Source organism: Jaculus jaculus, chromosome 14, assembly GCF_020740685.1.
Source record: "Jaculus jaculus isolate mJacJac1 chromosome 14, mJacJac1.mat.Y.cur, whole genome shotgun sequence".
Classification (NCBI taxonomy): domain Eukaryota; kingdom Metazoa; phylum Chordata; class Mammalia; order Rodentia; family Dipodidae; genus Jaculus; species Jaculus jaculus.
This window is the reverse complement of record NC_059115.1, coordinates 18,565,205-18,582,972: the sequence shown is the minus strand read 5'-3', so window position 1 is coordinate 18,582,972 and position 17,768 is coordinate 18,565,205. Positions and strand designations below refer to the sequence as shown.

General features: G+C 45.6%; 1 protein-coding gene across 1 annotated transcript in view; it reads left to right on the top strand.

The window, feature by feature from the left end:
• Nucleotides 1-16,571, top strand: part of LOC123454629 (liprin-alpha-3-like) — a 35,008-nt gene extending 18,437 nt beyond the window's left edge. The window contains exons 2-8 of the mRNA XM_045133354.1: nucleotides 9,243-9,497; nucleotides 10,472-10,573; nucleotides 11,192-11,356; nucleotides 12,258-12,479; nucleotides 14,902-15,036; nucleotides 16,203-16,366; nucleotides 16,475-16,571. Coding sequence (XP_044989289.1) covers nucleotides 9,243-9,497; nucleotides 10,472-10,573; nucleotides 11,192-11,356; nucleotides 12,258-12,479; nucleotides 14,902-15,036; nucleotides 16,203-16,366; nucleotides 16,475-16,571 — 1,140 coding nt within the window. The remainder of the gene's footprint in view (nucleotides 1-9,242; nucleotides 9,498-10,471; nucleotides 10,574-11,191; nucleotides 11,357-12,257; nucleotides 12,480-14,901; nucleotides 15,037-16,202; nucleotides 16,367-16,474) is intronic.
• The last annotated feature ends 1,197 nt before the right edge of the window (nucleotides 16,572-17,768 follow it).

Here is a 17,768-nt window from a genome sequence, read left to right as displayed (position 1 = left end):
ACCAATATATCTATATCTATATCTAATCTATATCTATATATATATTATAATTAACTCTAAAGTAGGGTCAAGGCCATCTAGTACTTCAAAACTCACTGAAACATTAAAAGTTTCAAGTCTGAAACTGGACATGGTAGCACACACCTTTAATCCCAGCACTCGGGAGGCAGAGGTAGGAGGATTGCAATGAGTTCTAGGCCACCCTGAGACTACATACTCAATTTTAGGTCAGCCTGGGCTACAGTGAGACCCTACCTTGAACAAAAAAACCAAAAAGCTTCAAATCTGTTCAAAAGTCCATAGTTATCTTCTGAGAGTAATGGCTGTGTCTATATTTTAACTGTGAAAAAAAATTTAAGTGAACCAAAACCAATTTTCATATATCTAATACAAACAATGTGGAAAAAAAAAAAAACATTGGGAAAAGAAAGAATCGGGCATTTGCAGTGACTATCAGGTCTAATCAAGACTCAGGACCAGGTGGATGGTCAGCAAACCCACACACTCTGTGCTGCACAGCTGAGTTGTGATGGAGTCATCTGGGCGCCCAAAGGCCACTCCCAGCACAGCGGAGGCAGAGGTAGGAGGACTGTAATGAGTTCGAGGTCAGCCTGACACTGCATAGTGAATTCCAGGTCAGCCTGGGGTACAGCGAGACACTAAACTGAAAAACAAAAACAAATATAAAATAAAATCTACAAATCATACATCAACAAAAAAAGGTGATTTGATTTCCATGTAAAGATGGTTGTCTGATGCATGTACTTACATCATTATGGGCAATACAAGGGGCTGGGGGAGAAACGCTTGTCCAGAAAGGACTTTTAGCTTCTGAAGTTGTGTTTTGTTGTTTTTCTTTTCCTCACACATGACTGTATCTACAGAGGGTTTCTTCACATTCTGTTATGATGGAAACAACACACTTTGGCAAATTCTCATACAGTACAGGGCCAAGAGTATTTGCTTGTAAGGAGTGAGGGGATGCACACATGCTGGCTTTACTTGAGTCCTGGGGAATCAAACCCATGCCAGCAGGCTTAGCAAGAAAGTGCCTTCAATCACTGCACAATCTCCCAAGCTCAACTACTTTATTTATTTACTTATTTATTTTGATTTTTCAAGGTGAGGTCTTGCTGTAGCCCAGGCTGACCTGCAATGCATTCTGTCTTCTCAGGCTGGTCTCAAACTCAGGGCAATCCTCCTCCTCTGTTTCCTGAATGCATGATTAAAGGCTTGAGCCACCATGCCCTGCATGTTGCCCATTTAAATAAAAGAACACCTCTTATTTTAAAACCCCGTTACAATCTCAGTGTCAAAGACACAATGAAGAAGTTGCCAATTTAAGTGACCAATTGATATTTAATCATGAATAATTCTTGTGATTATCAAACAGTACCATGAATGATGATTCAGTTGATAACATCATGGTTGAAAATTGATTCTTGATTTGAGAAATCCATGAGCAATACACACAGGGCCTGACAAAATGTAGGTTAAGGCGCTTACCTGTGAAGCCTAAGGACCCAGATTTGATTCCCCAGTAGCCATGTAAGCCAGATGTGGAAGGCAGCACATGGCCCTGGTGTACCCATTCTCTCTCTTTATCTTTCTCAAATAAATAAAAAATAAAATATTTAAATTAAAAATAATAAAAAATGTGCATAACAGGTTTGAACAACAAACTTCCTGGGTTTTCTTTAGCCATGTGAACACATATTCAATTCAGTTTGAACTGTTTTTGTTTTTAACCCCTGAATGAAGGCTGTTGTTTTGTGATGAGATGAGGGACCTGGGATTAGCTGGGCCCCATCCTCCCAGAGGACACTTCAAAGCCCATTGATTAGTTTTTAAAATATTTCATTTGAAGGAGGCAAATGCTTGTCATAGTTTGGTTTTTTTTTAGATTTTTAATGACAGCTTCCGTTATTATATATAATATACCATAATTCCCTCTCCCCCTTTTCCTCCTTCACAAATCCACCCTCAATCACGGCCTTTCCCTCTCTCTTGTGAGGGTTCTTTATTCTCTGGGAGGGACAATTTTTAAAAAGTATTAATTAATTAATTAATTAATTAGACACAGGGTGGAGGGAGAGAGAGAATTGGTACATCAGGGCCTCCAGCCACTGCCAATGAACTCCAGATGCATGCACCACTCTGTGCATCTGGCTTTATGTGGGTACTGGGGAATCATACCTGGGTCCTTTGGCTTTGCAGGCAAGTGCCTTAACTGTTGAACCATCTCCCCAGCCCCTGGGAAGTACCTTTTATATGAGCACTGAGGAAACTCGAGTGTATTAAACATGAATTTAAGGCCAGCTAGGGTCTGCCTATTAAGACCCTGTTTCAAAAAACTAAAAGAAAGTAGAACATGAACTTATTCTTTCATATATTGAACTTCAGCTGACTCATTAAAAGGAGCCCTCTACCCGGGTCCTCCCTAAAAGATGTCTGGAGTTGCATTTCACTAGAGCCATTATAACACATGGTTTATGTCATATTTTAAGATGTAATGATTGGGGGTAAAATTCTTTTTTTGTTTGTTTGCTTATTTTTATTTATTTATTTGAGAGTGACCTACATAGAGAGAAAGAGGCAGATAGAGAGAATGGGCACACTAGGGCCTCCAGCCACTGCAAAGGAACTCCAGATGTGTGTGACCCTTGTGCATCTGGCTAACGTGGGTCCTGGGAAATTGAGCCTCGAACCAGGGTCCTCAGGCTTCATGGGCTAGAGCTTAACCACTAATCTATCTTTCCAGCCCAGGGGGTAGAATTCTTGTCTCATATCATTCCAAATAGAGAAACATGCTCAAACTTGGGAATTAATCTTTGTATCATCCACATTTAGTTTATTTATTGTCCCCTTAGGCTTACTCATGACTAATGACATTAATAATAGTATTCTTGCATTTCTCTCACCTAAAAAATTATACTCATGGAAAGATTTCATGTCCATGTATGTGCATATATGTATATTGGTATGTATACATATGAGATATACAGATATATAATAATTTATGTTAGTAATAACAGAAGATGTATAGTATACATACATATATAATTATAAATGCAGACATGCTAATATGAAATAGAAATTGCACACAATTATTGTTTTGTATTTTTAAATTTTGGCAGTGGTCTGTAAATGACATTACTGTATCTCTTTTCTTTCTTTCTTTTTTCCTGGCATTTGGAGGTAGGTTGAAACCCTGCAGCTCAGGCTGACCTGGAATTCACAGTGTAGTCTCAGAGTGGCCTCGAACTCTCTGCGATCCTCGTACCTCTGCCTCGCAAGTGTTGGGATTAATGTGCACCACCATGCCCAGCTCTGTTTTCGATTTTGGACAGTTGGGTTTGGAATGAGTATCACTCGTATTCTTCTCAGTTTAAATTTTTTATAAGGAATACTCAGATTCATATTATTTGATACTTCTGGGCAAAGCTCTGATATAAACATTGGACCAGCTGACTTCTTGTATGGAATGAGGTTTTCCAAATGACCTAGGTTTAAAATGTAATTCATGTTGTTGAAATAATCCTCTCATATATGAGCTGTGGGTGGTAAATAATTTCCTTGCAATAAATAAGCCCTCTAATTCAATGTTTCAAACGTATTTGTTTAAAGCTAGATAAATCAGTATCTCTTGTTCATGAAGTTTTCTGTCCCAGGAATTTTCATTCTACCTGTTCATTTTCTATTTATGTAATTTCCTTGTGTGGCTTGTAGGCGGCGCTCCTGCTCACGCGGGAGGGAACTTCAGGGCGTTTGTGATCCAAGCTCGCCATCTAGTGTTCAGGTCGAAAAGTTATTTTAGGAGATGTGGTTTGGTCTGTAAAGGAATCTCCAATCCTAATATATAACATATATTATAGAAAATGTGGTTTGGTCTTTAAAGAAATCTCTAATCCTGGGCTGGAGAGATGGCTTAGCGGTTAAGCACTAGCCTGTGAAGCCTAAGGACCCCGGTTCGAGGCTCGATTCCCCAAGACCCACATTAGCCAGGTGCACAAGGGGGCGCATGTGTCTGGAGTTCGTTTGCAGTGGCTAGAAGTCCTGGCGCGCCCATTCTCTGTCTCTTCCTTTCTCTAGCTCTCACTCTCAAATAAATAAATAAAGATAAAACAAAAAAAAATTTTACTTGGGAGGCAGAGGTAAGAGGATCACCGTGAGTTCGAGGTCACCCTGAGACTCCATAGTGAATTCCAGGTCAGCCTGGGCTAGAATGAGACCCTACCTTGAAAAAGAAAAAAAAAAAAATTTTAAAGAAATATCTAATCCTAATATATGGTACAATAAATATTCTTGGAAGATGTGCTTTGGTATATACAGAAGTCTTCAATCCTAATACATATTCTAATATATATTCTTAGAAGATGTGGCTTGGTTTATAAAGAAATCTCCATTTCTAATATGCATATTATAACACATAGAGTATACATATATTATTTTAAACTTTTTCATTTGACTACAGAACAAGAAAAATACATAGTATCTTGAAGTATTTATTTAATATACTATATGTAACATATAATATATGGTAGATATAATATGTTGTATATATTTTATACATTTATGTGTATATATTTGAAGGACTTATATATTTACTACTTATCCTTGGTGTGTTGATTATTTTCAGTGGAAATCTCTTTAGCATATCGCTGTCCCTCCTACTTGACAATTTCTTCTCCAAAATCAGGACATGTAATTTTATGTCTTGCATTTTCATGTGAACCAAAGTCACTTTTTAAATTGCCATTTCATTAGAGAACAAGGAAAAACACATAGGATCTTGAAGTATTTATTTAATGACAGGTAATAATTCTCCATGTGTAAAAGTTTAGCATGTAACAAAGGGTGATCACTTAATTGGTAATTAATACATTCAAGAACTAAAAGACTGAGGGCTGGAGAGATGCCTCAGTGGTTTAAGGCACTTGCGTGCAAAGCATAAGGATCCAGGTTTGATTCTCCAGGATCCATGTAAAGCCAGATTCACAAGGTGGAACACTGATCTGGAATTTGTTTGCAGTGGCTAGAAGCCCTGGCGTTGCCATTCTCTCTCTCTCTCATATTAATCAAAAATAGAAAGAAAAAAAGAAAGAAGGAAAGAAAGAAAGAAAGAAAGAAAGAAAGAAAGAAAGAAAGAAAGAAGGAGCGAGCCAGTCTTGGTGGCACACTCCTTTAATCCCATCACAAGGTGGGGACAGAGGTAGAAGGATTGCTGTGAGTTCTATGACACCCTGAGGCTACATAGTGAATTCCAGGTCAGCCTAGGCTACAGCCAGACCTAACTCTGAAAAAGCAAAACAAAACAAAAATGGAAGGAAGGAAGGAAGGAAGGAAGGAAGGAAGGAAGGAACAAGTGAATCCAGGAGTTGGGGGATGTGTCATTCATGTTGGTCCATTTGAATGATTGTAATGCTGGAGAAAATCCTGTTGTCTTTTGAATAGGTCATATGTGATCACTGCATCCTTTCCATTAAAGTCAATGACGTCTACAGTCTCTCCACTAGAGACATTAAAAAGTAATAATAATGATAATAAAATCACTAAAAGTAATAATAATAACAGAACGTCCACCTGCCCCCTGCACCGCTGACAGCCCCGTGGTCCATGCTGGGACCACCTGAGGACCACCAGGGAAGGACAATGGGCTCATTCACATGTCCAGCCAACAGGCCTAGGAAATAAAAATGTACCTCAGGCTGGGCATGGTGACACACGCCTTTAATCCCAGCTCTCAGGAAGCAGAAGTAAGAGGATTGGCCTTGAGTTGAAGGCCAGACTGAGACTACATAGTGAATTCCAGGTCATCTGGGGTACATTGAGACCCTACCCCAAGAAACAAAACAAAACAAACAAACAAAAACACTCACACCTCCACTCATATTCTCTTGGACGCCATCCCAAGGGAGCAGAGGCACCACCAGGATGAAGGTTCTATGGCTGCTGCTGCCTTGGGCACTGGGCCTGGTTGTGGGAAATTCAACCAAACACAGTCCTTGATCCTGCAAAGGTTGATGATGTCACTCACCTGACAAGAACGGTGTACAGGTGTGGACTTGAGCCTCTGAGTGTGTGTGCGCATGTCTGTACAAGTGTGTGAATGTGTATGTGTGGACGTGTTTGTGCTCATGTGTGTGTGAGGATGCATCTGTGTATGTGTGCTCTGTGTGTGTGATTCTAATGTTATATTGCATGGGTGTGTCTGTCATGTTTTACAACATGTTGGCCCACATGTGTCTACCTTCATGAAAACATAACGCTGCTGGGCGTGGTGGCACACACCTTTAACCCTAGCACTGGGGAGGCAGAGGTAGGAGGATCACCACCTCTCCAGCCAAATTTCCTTTTTTTTTTTTCTTTTTTCGAGTTAGGGTCTCACTCTAGTCCAGGCTGACCTGGAATTTACTATGTAGTCTCAGGGTGGCTTCAAACTCAGGCAATCCTCATACCTCTGCCTCCCCAGTGCTGGGATTAAAGGCATGCACCACTACACCCGGCTAAATTTTCCCTTTTTAAACAAGTGCATGATGAAATACAGAAAGGATTACACATATTCAAGTATTTTAAGGTTTTATTTTGCATATGCAAATAAAATAGGATGAAATATTAATAACAAAACTTGCATACTTATGTGATATATGCACAGAAATAAATGTAACATATGACATAAGTATGTGATATACAACTAAGCCAATATAATTTATCATCCATCTTAATAATGAATTGCGCACATATCTGTACACACGCATGCATACAGCACACACACATCACATCACATACCACACACATGACATATGCAACAAAATGAGGTGGGGGGCTGCAGAGATGACTTAGCAGTTAAGACGCTCACCTACAAAGCTAAGGACCAAGGTTCAATTCTGCAGCACCCACGCCAGCAAGATGCACATGGTGCTGCATAGATACTGAGTTCTTTGCTAGGGGACCTGGTATGCCCATTCATGTCCACTCTCTCTCTTACACACACACACACAAACACACGGGTGCATCTTTTTCTATCTAAAATAAATAAAAAATAAAATAAAAAATGAGGTAGAGAGCAATTGAAGACACCCAACATTGACCTCTGCCCCCCAGCACACATACATACATGCACGTGCACATGTTCCCACATATATGCAAATATGCATACCCACATGCATGCACACCATGAGATACAGGCAGTAATATGGGCTGAGAGGATAATGCAGCTGACTCTCATGTTCCCTGTGGGGCACACAGGCCAGTGGAACCCTTGTCATATGCAGCTGGCCCACACAGAGGGGATCCCAGAAGGAAGCCATGTGGGCTGGATATGTGTACAGATCATTCTAATGTTATTTAGACACAAAGGCTATGACCATGTATTTTGTTTCCTAAAAAATATTTTTTCAGTATTTTATGTATTTATTTGCAAGCAGAGAAAGAGAGAATGTGCACTCCAGGTCCTAGAGCCACTGCAAACAAACTCCACACAGATGTGTCACTGTGCATCTGGCTTTATGTGGGTGCTGGGGAAGCAAACCCAGCTCATTAGGCTTTGCAGGTAAGTGCCTTAAGCACTGAACCATCTTTCAAGCCAGGTATTTCTGTTTCTTTAAATGTTTATTTATTTATTCGAGGGAGGGAGGAAGAGAGACAGAGGAAGGAGAATGGGTTAGCCAGAGTCTCAATCCAATGCAAAGGAAATCCAGATACATGGGCCAAACTGTGCATCCCGATTTTGAGGATACTGGGGAATCTAACCTGGATTCTTGGGTTCACAGGCAAGTGCCTTGACCACTAAGTAATCTCCCAACCCCTGTTTTGTTTTTATTTTTACTTTTGAGACAGGATCTCATGTAGCCCAGGTTAGTCCTGAACCTGTTGTCTAGCCAAGGCTGGCCTTGAACACTTGATCCTCTATCCTTGGCCTCCTGAGTGCTGGGACCACATGCATGTGGCACTATGCCAGGTTTATATCTTGAATAGCACCTTCATTCAGGTGAGAAAGCTCTGTATTGGGGCCACTACCTTTTTAAGTCACTGGTTGACTTTGGACAGGTTCTACAGTCAGTTCTAGAACCTGACCCTACAGTTGTTGCCAGGTGAGGTCCCATCAACAGACCTTACTATCAGGTCAGTGTGGAAACTTCTTGCTGCACTTTCGAGTGTCTTGGTGAGATTGGCTGTGTGCTGTCTCTCGGTGGACACCGCTTCCACATCAACCCCCCCACCAGCCACCCTGCATTGTACCATCTGAGTAAGTTGTGGGTTTGAGATACTATGTTTGCTGGCTGCCTGTTCTCTTATAGACATTTTCTTAAGCCTTACCTTCTGAGAGTCTAGATTCTCAAGAGCAGCACATCAAATGCCAAGGACACGGGCTGCCAATCGCCTCCTTCCTCAGGTCCCAGAGGGCCTTAGCCTCTTCTTCCATTCACAGAAGACCACAGGAAGTTCTCTGGTCATAGAACTCATATGGGCAGATTGGGAATTAACCATTCTGAAACCCTTCAGGCTGCTGTCTGTATGGGGGAAAGGAAGGAAGAAACAAAGCAAAAGTTCCTCTTGGGTTAGGCCTGGCCAGCCAGAACTGCCTGACCTGAAGGACACCTGAAGTGGCTCTGATGGCCTCCTTCATGTCTGCCCGGCCCCTTGTAATGCCTTGGAGTTCCCTAAGCTCTGTCCCCTCCATTTCCCCCACTGTTAGCTAACACCTCATGAGGGCGGGTCCCAGAAATCCAGGGTCCTAGTGAAGTTGGGGAGAGGAGGTGTGTGCAGGCTGGGATTGCTGGGTCCAGACTCCTGAGTCCTGAGATGAGTCACCCCTGCTCCCCACACGCTTGTATCTACCCGTCCTCTCTCTGTCTCTGTGTCATTTATCTATCCGCCTACTTTCTATTTCTTGGTATTTTTGAAGCAGGGTCTCACTCTAGCCCAGGCGGACTTGGTACTTACTCTGTGGCTCAGTCTGGATTCAGACTCACAGAGATGCTCCTACCTCCTACCCTAGCTGAGTGCTGGGATCCAAGGTGTGCGCCACAATGCCCGGTCTAGAGTTTCAGTCTGTCTCATTATAATGCATAGACCTTATTTTCCCCTGGCAACCTTTGGCAGCTGACACTTAGATTTCCAGGGAGACTGTCCTCCACCGCATGTCTGTACTTCAATCTCCCCACCATGATCAGAGTGGCTGGGCGTCGGTTCCCCCTCTTAAGTGACTGCAACACCTCACCTCAGATTGTCCCCTGCAGGCTGGGGCCTCCACCATAATGCGCGAGGTGATGTCCACCATCTGTGGAGATGTCATGAGTGGCTCGCTGCTGGGCCCAGAAGGGGCAGGTGGGGACCAGGAACTTCTCAAGTTGATGATGTTCTCCGAGATGAAGAGCATGCTGGAGACAATGCGCCAGGCGAAGGACAATCTGGCCACTGCACAACGGCGGCTGTGCGAGCTGAGACATGAGAAAGACTCCCTGAAGCAGCAGCTCAGCATCCTGCTGCCCCAGGTCTGGAGGGCCCGAGGGGCGGAGCTCGGGGAGAGCGCGGGAAGGGCGGAGTCCGTTGGGTTCAGTTGCTGGGCACGCCTGAGTGGCAGGATGGGCGGGGCTCAGGGAGGGCGGGGACTGAGCACAAGAACATCCTGGGCGGAGTCTGAGGGAAAGGGGCGGGGCAGCTCAGGAGGCGGGGACTAACAATGGGGGTGGGGCTTGTCTAGGAGAAGTCTAGGGGAAGGGACTAGGTTTAACGAAGTGGGCGGAGCCTAAGACTGAAGGTCAAGACCTGAGAGGACAGAGGGCTGACAACTGCCCACTGGGAGGGACCTGTTGGGCAGTCTGGGGGCTTGGTTTGAGCTGCAAGAAAGGTGGGCATGACCTGGGTGGGTAGGGCCTGATTCACAAGAGAGCTAGATTCCTGATACCAGAGACTGATGAGCAAGGTAGGCGTGGTCTATCAATGGGCCTGACTGACATTGGGGACAGAATTGATACTAGCGATGAGCCCTTCCTGGAAGGGGGCTGGGGGGAGGGAACAAGAGGAGGCAGAGGATTAAGGTAGAGGGCGAGGCCCAGCTAGGAGGGTCTGGTGCCTGCAGTGCTGGAGGGGCAGATCTTTGCTCAGGGGTGGGGCAGAGAGGAAAGAGAGAGAAGAGTGGCAAGATGGTCAAGACTTGCGTAGGTGAGGAACCAGCTGGGCACGGCAGTGGCCTAGTCATGGGAGGATGGTCGGAGCTGGAGGTTTGCGGGGACTGGGAGGGGACAAGCCGGCATGATCCACATGGTAGGGGTGGGGGAATGTGTCCTTCATGAGAGGGACCTTGTTTGCAAGGTCCAGATGGGAGGGTGGAGCCTGTGTAAGAAGAAGCCCGTCTGACTGTTCAGAGGGGCGGGGCTTAGCCATGGGAGTGGAACCCCCAAATCTCTCATGAGGGAGATGGGGAAAGGATTGAGCTGGTGTCCTGACCCTGCCCATGTCTGGATAGGAGTTACAGGCTCTGACCAAGGAGTTGATAACGTGTCAGAAGCATTTGCTGGAGAGGGAAGAAGAGATTGCAGAGCTGAAGGCTGAGCGGAACAATATGAGGGTGAGGTCTTTTGGGGGGCGGGGGCCTCAGTGCTAGGGCGGAGTCCTGGGGTGATGGGGCGGGGCTTCGTGGAATGGGCGGATTCACTTGGTGTTACCTCCTCATCCATCTTTTTCCACATGTCATTTTCCGGTCTTCTCTTTCCTGAGCTCACTTCCTTACTGCTCCCTCTGTTCTCATCCTTTCTCCCTGAGCTTCTTACACCACGCCTTTCTTGGCAATCACTACTGCCCTGTTCTTTTTCTTTTAATCATTTTTTAAACTTAAATTTAATTTTGTAAATATATGATGTTTTTTTAAATTTATTACTTTTATTTATTATGTGAGAAAAAGGCAGACAGAGGGTGAGAGACCCCAGGTCCTCCTGGCACTGCAAATGAACTCCAGATGCATCCACCACTTTGTGTGTCTGGCTGTACATGGGTACTGGGGAATTGAGCCCAGCCATCAGACTTTTCAAGCAAATGCCTATAACCTCTAACCATCTCTCCTTTCAGTCTTGGGGAGACTTTTGACCTGGTTCCATCTCTTCCTCCCTGGCTCTTCTACATTTATCACCCCCTTCTTGACCTCACACATTCTCCCTTACATCTTGACATGATTTCCCTATTTTTCTAGCTGCTGTTGGAACACCTGAAGTATATGGTTTCCAGGCATGAAAGATCTCTACGCAGGACCGTTGTCAAACACCAACCCAAGTCCTCTGGCGGTGTCTCCTCCAACATGGAAATGATTACAACTCTGAAAATCCTCTTCCATCATCACAAAGTCCTCCAGGAGAAGGTAGCAGAATTAGGAAAAAGAACAGAAACTTATGGTGGACTGGAGTTGTACTGACTCTGGCTGTGATTGGCTAGATGTATCCCACTTGCATTTAAAGCGTTACAATGATTTGTTGAAACAGGAAGGGCAGCTCCTTAGGGCAGAACTGACTGGGCAGTGAGAGTGTGGTGCGGCATGTCTAGGCCTCTTGCCACTGCAAATGGACCTCCCGATTCATGCACACTTTGTACATCTAGCTCTACATGAGTACTGGGAAACTGAACCCAGGCCATCTGGCTTTGCAAGTAGGCACTTTTATCCACTGAGCCATCTCTTCAGCACTTCTTTTTACTTTTTTATTTTTTTTTTGTTCATTTTTTATTTATTTGAGAGCAACAGACATAGAGAGAAAGACAGATAGAGGGAGAGAGAGAGAATGGGTGCACCAGGGCTTCCAGCCTCTGCAAACGAACTCCAGACGCGTGCGCCCCCTTGTGCATCTGGCTAACGTGGGACCTGGGGAACCGAGCCTCGAACCGGGGTCCTTAGGCTTCACAGGCAAGCGCTTAACCGCTAAGCCATCTCTCCAGCCCTACTTTTTTATTTTGAGCCAGGGTATCATTTTGTAGCCCATGCTGACCTTGAATTCAAGTGTCTGGATTTTAAACCTGTGCTATCATGTCTACTAACTCTGTGATTTTGTGATGGTCCCAATACATATTAGTGTACTTACAGACTCCAGGATTTCTGAATGCCCAAGTCCTTTAATAGTCACTTAGAAAACTAATTTCCATGGCCCTCAGTGACTCACCCTGCAGACTTGGATCTGAATGACTGTTGCTGATCTTTGTTTTGCCCTGTCACCACCCCAACTCATCAACCCAGCTCCCCACTCTGGGTTCTGTGCCTCCTCCCCCTCCAGACCCTTGCAAATGCTTTGGGTCCTGTCGAGGACACCAATGGGTGCATAGCCGAGCTGCAGGAGGCCCTGGAGCAGCAGAGAGCAGAAGTATGCCAGCTGCGGGAGGGCCAGGCATTGCTGGACGGGCAGGTGGGCCAGCTGGAGCAGGAACTGGCCACTGCTCACCACCAGCTGAATGAGACCAAAGAAGCCAACCGCAAGCTGCAGCAGGAGCTCAAGGAGGTGAGGCTGGAGCCCCTGCAGGGCTGCCCTCTGTCCCTACCCAGCTTTCCCTGTCCTTTAGACTAGAGGAGATCAGCTCATGAGCTCCCAAATGATGTGGAACCTCGATTCAGTCCCAAGCTGTGTAGATTCTCTTCTCTGAACTTCAGTTTCCTCATCTGTAAAATGGGATTGTTTATTTATTTATTTAAGAGAGAGAGGGAGGGAGAAAGAATAAGAGGCAGGTAGAGCAAGAGATAGGATGGGAGTGCCAAGTCCTTTAGCCTCTGCAAAGGAACTCCAGGTGCATGTGCCATCTTTTACATCTGGCTTTATGTGTGTACTGGGGAATCAAACCTGAGTCCCTTGGCCTTGCAGGAAAGCACCTTAACTTAACTTAACTTAACTTAACTTAAGCCATCACTCCAGCCCTTAGTTATTTTAAAAACAAATTGAGCTGGGATTGGTGGTGCACGCCTGTAATCCCAGCACTTGGGAGGCAGATGTAGGAGGACCATCACTAGTTTGAGGCCACCCTGAGACCACACAGTAAATTCCAAGTTAGCCTAGGGTAGAGTAACACCCTCCCTCAAAACACAATAAATAAATAAATACAATTAATTGAACCAGGGCAATATAGCTTTGATTTATGACCGGCTACATAGCCTTCAGTATTTGATTAATATGTAACCACAGGTACATTCTCCATTTTTTTTACCCACAGGTATATTCCCTATCTAAGTTGAACTTGTGTAAGTGTGTGTAGCGGGGAGGGATGTAGTTCTTGGCATGAAACCCAGGCCTTCACGCACTCTAGGCCCATGCTTTGCAATAAACCACACTCCCAGCTCCTCACTGCCACCAATGAAGCTCTCCTGCAGAGCCACTGCCCCAGTTCTCAACTGGAGGATGCTAGGCAGGTTTTCTAGCCATGCTCCAGTTCTCTTACCATTTTTCTTTGTTCTACTTGTTGGGGTAGGGTCTAACTGTAGCCCAGGCTGACCAGGAACTCACTCTGTAGCCCCAGGCTGGTCTTGAACTCAGCAATCTTCCAAATTCAGTCTCCAGAATGCTAGGACTACAGGTGTGTGCCACCACACCCAGCTCCTCTTTACTTTTTATTTTAAGACAAGGCCTCTCTAAATTACCCAGTGTGGCCTTGAACTCCCTCTGTAGCCCAAGCTAGTGTGTATCTTCAATCCTCCTGCCTCAGGATACTGAGTAGGCAGGATGTCAGGCCTCTGCCACCCTGCCTGGCATGCCTGGATTTGTTTTAAGTTTATTAATTTTTTAATACTTTATTTAATTAATTAATTTATTTGACAGAAAAAGTAGAAGAAAGAGAGAGACAGAGACAAAGAGAGATAGATAGATAGATAGACAGAGAGAGAGAGAGAGAATGGGCATAGCAGGGCCTCAGTCACTGCAAACAAACTACAGATGCATGCATCCCCTGTTCATTTGGCTAACGTGAGTCCTGGGGGATCAAACCTGGGCCCTTTGGCTTTGCAGGCAAATGCCTTAACCACTAAGCCATCCCTCCAGCCCATTAACTTTATTTATTAATTTGCATGGACAGAGGGAATGAGAATGGGCTGGCCAGGGCCTTCTGCATATTTGTGCATGTGGCTTGATGTGGGAACAGGAGAATCAAACCAGGGCCATCAGGATTTGCAAGCAAGCCCTTTGAAGTGCTGAGCCATCTCCCCGCTCATGCCTGGGTCCTTGAAGGCAGTGAGTGGGAAAGTGGAATGATCTCTTGGTTTTCTTCTTCCTTGATGACTTTGGGCCTGTTGGCGAGAATCTGTGGCCCCGCTACAAGGCTTCTCACAGAGTGTCCATCTCCCATCAGACCCTAGGAGTCCCTTCTGGGTTCTAAACCTGTGCTAAACTAGTGTCTCTTGGGGGTGCTGCTGTGCAGATGAGAAGGAGCTTGGTTTCCCAAAAGACACCGAGGCATGTGCCCTGTAATTCTAAACTTGTGTTGTGGCAGATGGGTGGCTGGACTCTTCACATCCTAGGAGTGTTTGAACTTTTTATCTTTTTCTTGGTTTATTGGGGCTGGGTGCCCATATGTAGGTTGTCTTTGAACTTGCTATGTAGCCTAGGTTGTCCTGGAGTTGGAATCTCTTGGGCTTCAGCCTCCTATGTGCTGGGATTACCAGCATGCACATCACCATAATGCCTTGTACCTTCATCCAGAACTGCGTTAAACCTGTAACACTCAGCAAGGCAAGGAATTTCATTTTCCAGAAAACCCAGAGGGTTCCTTGCCTGGGGTTGTCAGCCTAGGCTGCCCTATGGCCTTCTGGGAATAGTGGTCACCTAGACCAAGGAGTCCTGGTAATGGCAGGTGAGGTCCTGCCAGGGGGAAAGGGCAGAGTCTGGGATGTTGTGGCTCTTATGCCCAAGCCCCTCACTCACATGCCTCTGCCTCTCCCAGAATGAAGAGAAGAGGCGACAGCTGGAAGAATGGCTGGAAGATTCTAAGCTGAAACTGCAGCAGATGCTGCAGAAGGCAGCGCCCTTGCCTGAGGCTGAGGCTCAGCTGGCACAGGGAGCAGAGGCTCTGCACAAGGTGAGGGGCGGGGCCTGCGGGTCAGGGGCGGGGCCTCAGGGGAGGCAAGCCAGGAGCCTGAGCTGATCCTGGTGAGGTTAGTTAGAGGTCTTGGGTCCAGTGCACAGAGTGAGCAGTGTCAGGGGAACTTTGAGGAGCTGCTTGAGCAGCTGGAGGCACAGTTGGAGAAGAACCAAGAGCTCCTGTATTCATGAGTCCAATGGTCCAAAAGCCTTAACTTCCAAGCATCTGGTATCATAGGCATGCACCACAGCCAGCCATATAGATACACCTCCCTTCCTTCTCTCCCCTTATTCCATTTCATTGTCTTTTAATATTACTGTGCTGAGAATTACAGCTAGGAAAGATTTGATCCTTGAGAAGCTGGATATAGTGGCTCAATGGTTGCAACCCCAGAGTTTGTGAGGCAGAGACAAGAGGATTTCTGTGAGTTTGGGGACCAGCCTGGGCTATGTGGAGACATGATGTTTAAAAAAAATGTGGCAGCAGAGGTAGGATGATTTCTGGGAATTCAAGGCCAGCCTGGGAGAACAGAGTGAGTTCCAGGTCAGTCCAGCCTAGACTGAGACCTTACCTCCCCAAAAAGAGGGTGGAGTGGAGAGATGTCTCAGAAGTTAAAGGCACTTGCTTGCACAGCCTGAGGGCCTGGGTCAGATTCTCAAGAACCCACACAAAGCCAGATGCACAAAGTGGAGCAGGTGTCTGAAGTTCATTTACAAAGGCAAGAAACCCTGGTGTAACTGTTATTTCACTCTCATTGTGTGTCTCTATTAAATAAGTAAGAAAATAAAAAGAAGAAGAGGCAGCAGAAATAGGCGAAAAAGGAAGAGTAGGAACAAAGGGGAAATTGAGCTTTGGTTGATGCAAAGCAACACGCAGCCTTACTGTATTGCTGCCAACCCGGCGTTCCTCTTCACAGGACTGAAACTCTTTGGCTTTTCTGGGACGATGCACCCTACTCCTGCACCACAAGCAGAGCTATTCCCCATGGGCTTCTCCAGCCCCAGGGCTCTGCAGTCATTGCCTTATGGCCCAAGCTTGTTCTGGGCTACCTTCAATTAGTACTCAAAACCAGAAACAACCCGACTCTTTCTAGTAGACACCATTAAGAGGAATCCCCATTATAAGCCTGCAAGTGAATTCTGTATATGTGTGTCTCTCTCCAGAATCCTGTCCCCACGGTGGAAGCTGGGGTTCCACCAGGACAGGGCCCAACCATAACAGAAGACACCCCTCCACCCACTCCCTGCTTTGCTCATCTTCATGGAAAGACCCAGGCCTTGGCACTGCAGGAAGAGTCCCTGGACGATGCGGGACCCTCCTGTGAAAGGTCAGCAGGGATGAAGGTTGAGAACATGGAGGGTGAGATGGGAGGGGGTGAGGACATGTAGGGACAGGGGTATCCCAGAATTTGCCCTTTCTCCACTTGCTCCCCCAGGAAGGGAACCCCAGATGCCCTCCACAAAGGCCCCATCAAGAAGGACATGAAAACTTACCTCAGCAACCTCTTTGGAAAGAAAACAGGCAGGATGTGACCTCCAGGCCAGGATAGCTCTTCTTTGGGTGAGAAACCCCTCCTCTCCTCCCTCCCTTTTTTCCATATTAACTCTACATTCATCGCGTTCTTTATTCATTTTGAAGTTGTGACCCTTTTGTCTCATCCTCTCCAATGCTTGGAAACCAGATGTGTGCTACCATGCCTGACTGTTGTTAATCCTTTTGGTTTTTCTAATATTTATTTACTTATGTGCACATATGTGTATGTTTGTATGTCAGGACACCAAGACCTCTTGCCTCTGCAAATGAACACCACACACTTGTGGCACATTTTCCCTTTTGTAGTTGTTGTTTGTTTGAGGTAGCGTCTCACTCTGGCCCAGGCTGACCTGGAATAGCCTATGAATCTCTAGGCTGGCCTCAAATTCATGGTGATCCCGTGGAGAACCTAGTCTCCCCAGTGCTGGGATCAAAGATGTGCACAACCATGCTTGGTTAAGATTTTGCCTTTTTGCCTCTGGTTTAAGGAGGCAACTTGGGAATTGAACCTGGCTCAGCAGGCTTTGCAATCAAGTGCCCAATGGTGAGCCACCTTCTCTGCCCTTCCTGTTCTTTTCTTTTCCCAGTTCTGAGGGTTGGATTCAGCATTTCCCACATGTTAGGCAGGTGCTCTACCCAGCCCCTCTCTGTGGATTTCAGGCCAGCACTGTACCCATGAGTGACATCTCTAGTCCTCTTTACACTTTTGGCTTGAGCTAGGCTTTCTAAGTTACTCTGGATGGACTTGAACTTGCCCTGGTGCCCAGGATGACCTTGAGCTTTGGAAGCTCCTGCCTCTGTGTCGTGAGGAGCTGAGATGGCAGACCCGTCCCTCCTGCTCCCTTATGTATTGTGTTTGTTGTCAGAGAGGGTTTCACTTCGTAGTTGTCCGGCTTTGAACTTCTGGAAATCCTCCTGGCTCATATTATTTATTTTATTTTATGTTTTTGTTTATTTTATTGGCAAGAAAAGAGAGAAAAAGAGAGAATAGGTACACCAGGGTATCTTGCCACTACAAATAAAGTTCAGATGCACTCACCACTTGGGGCATGTGGTTTTACATGAGTGCAGGGCAACTGAGCCCAGGCTGTCTGGGTTTGTGGGCCATTGAGCCACATCTCTAGTCCACCCCATCCTGCCACACATTTATCTGATTTTTTGTTTTGTTTTGTTTTTGAGTCCTAGGTCACAAAGGA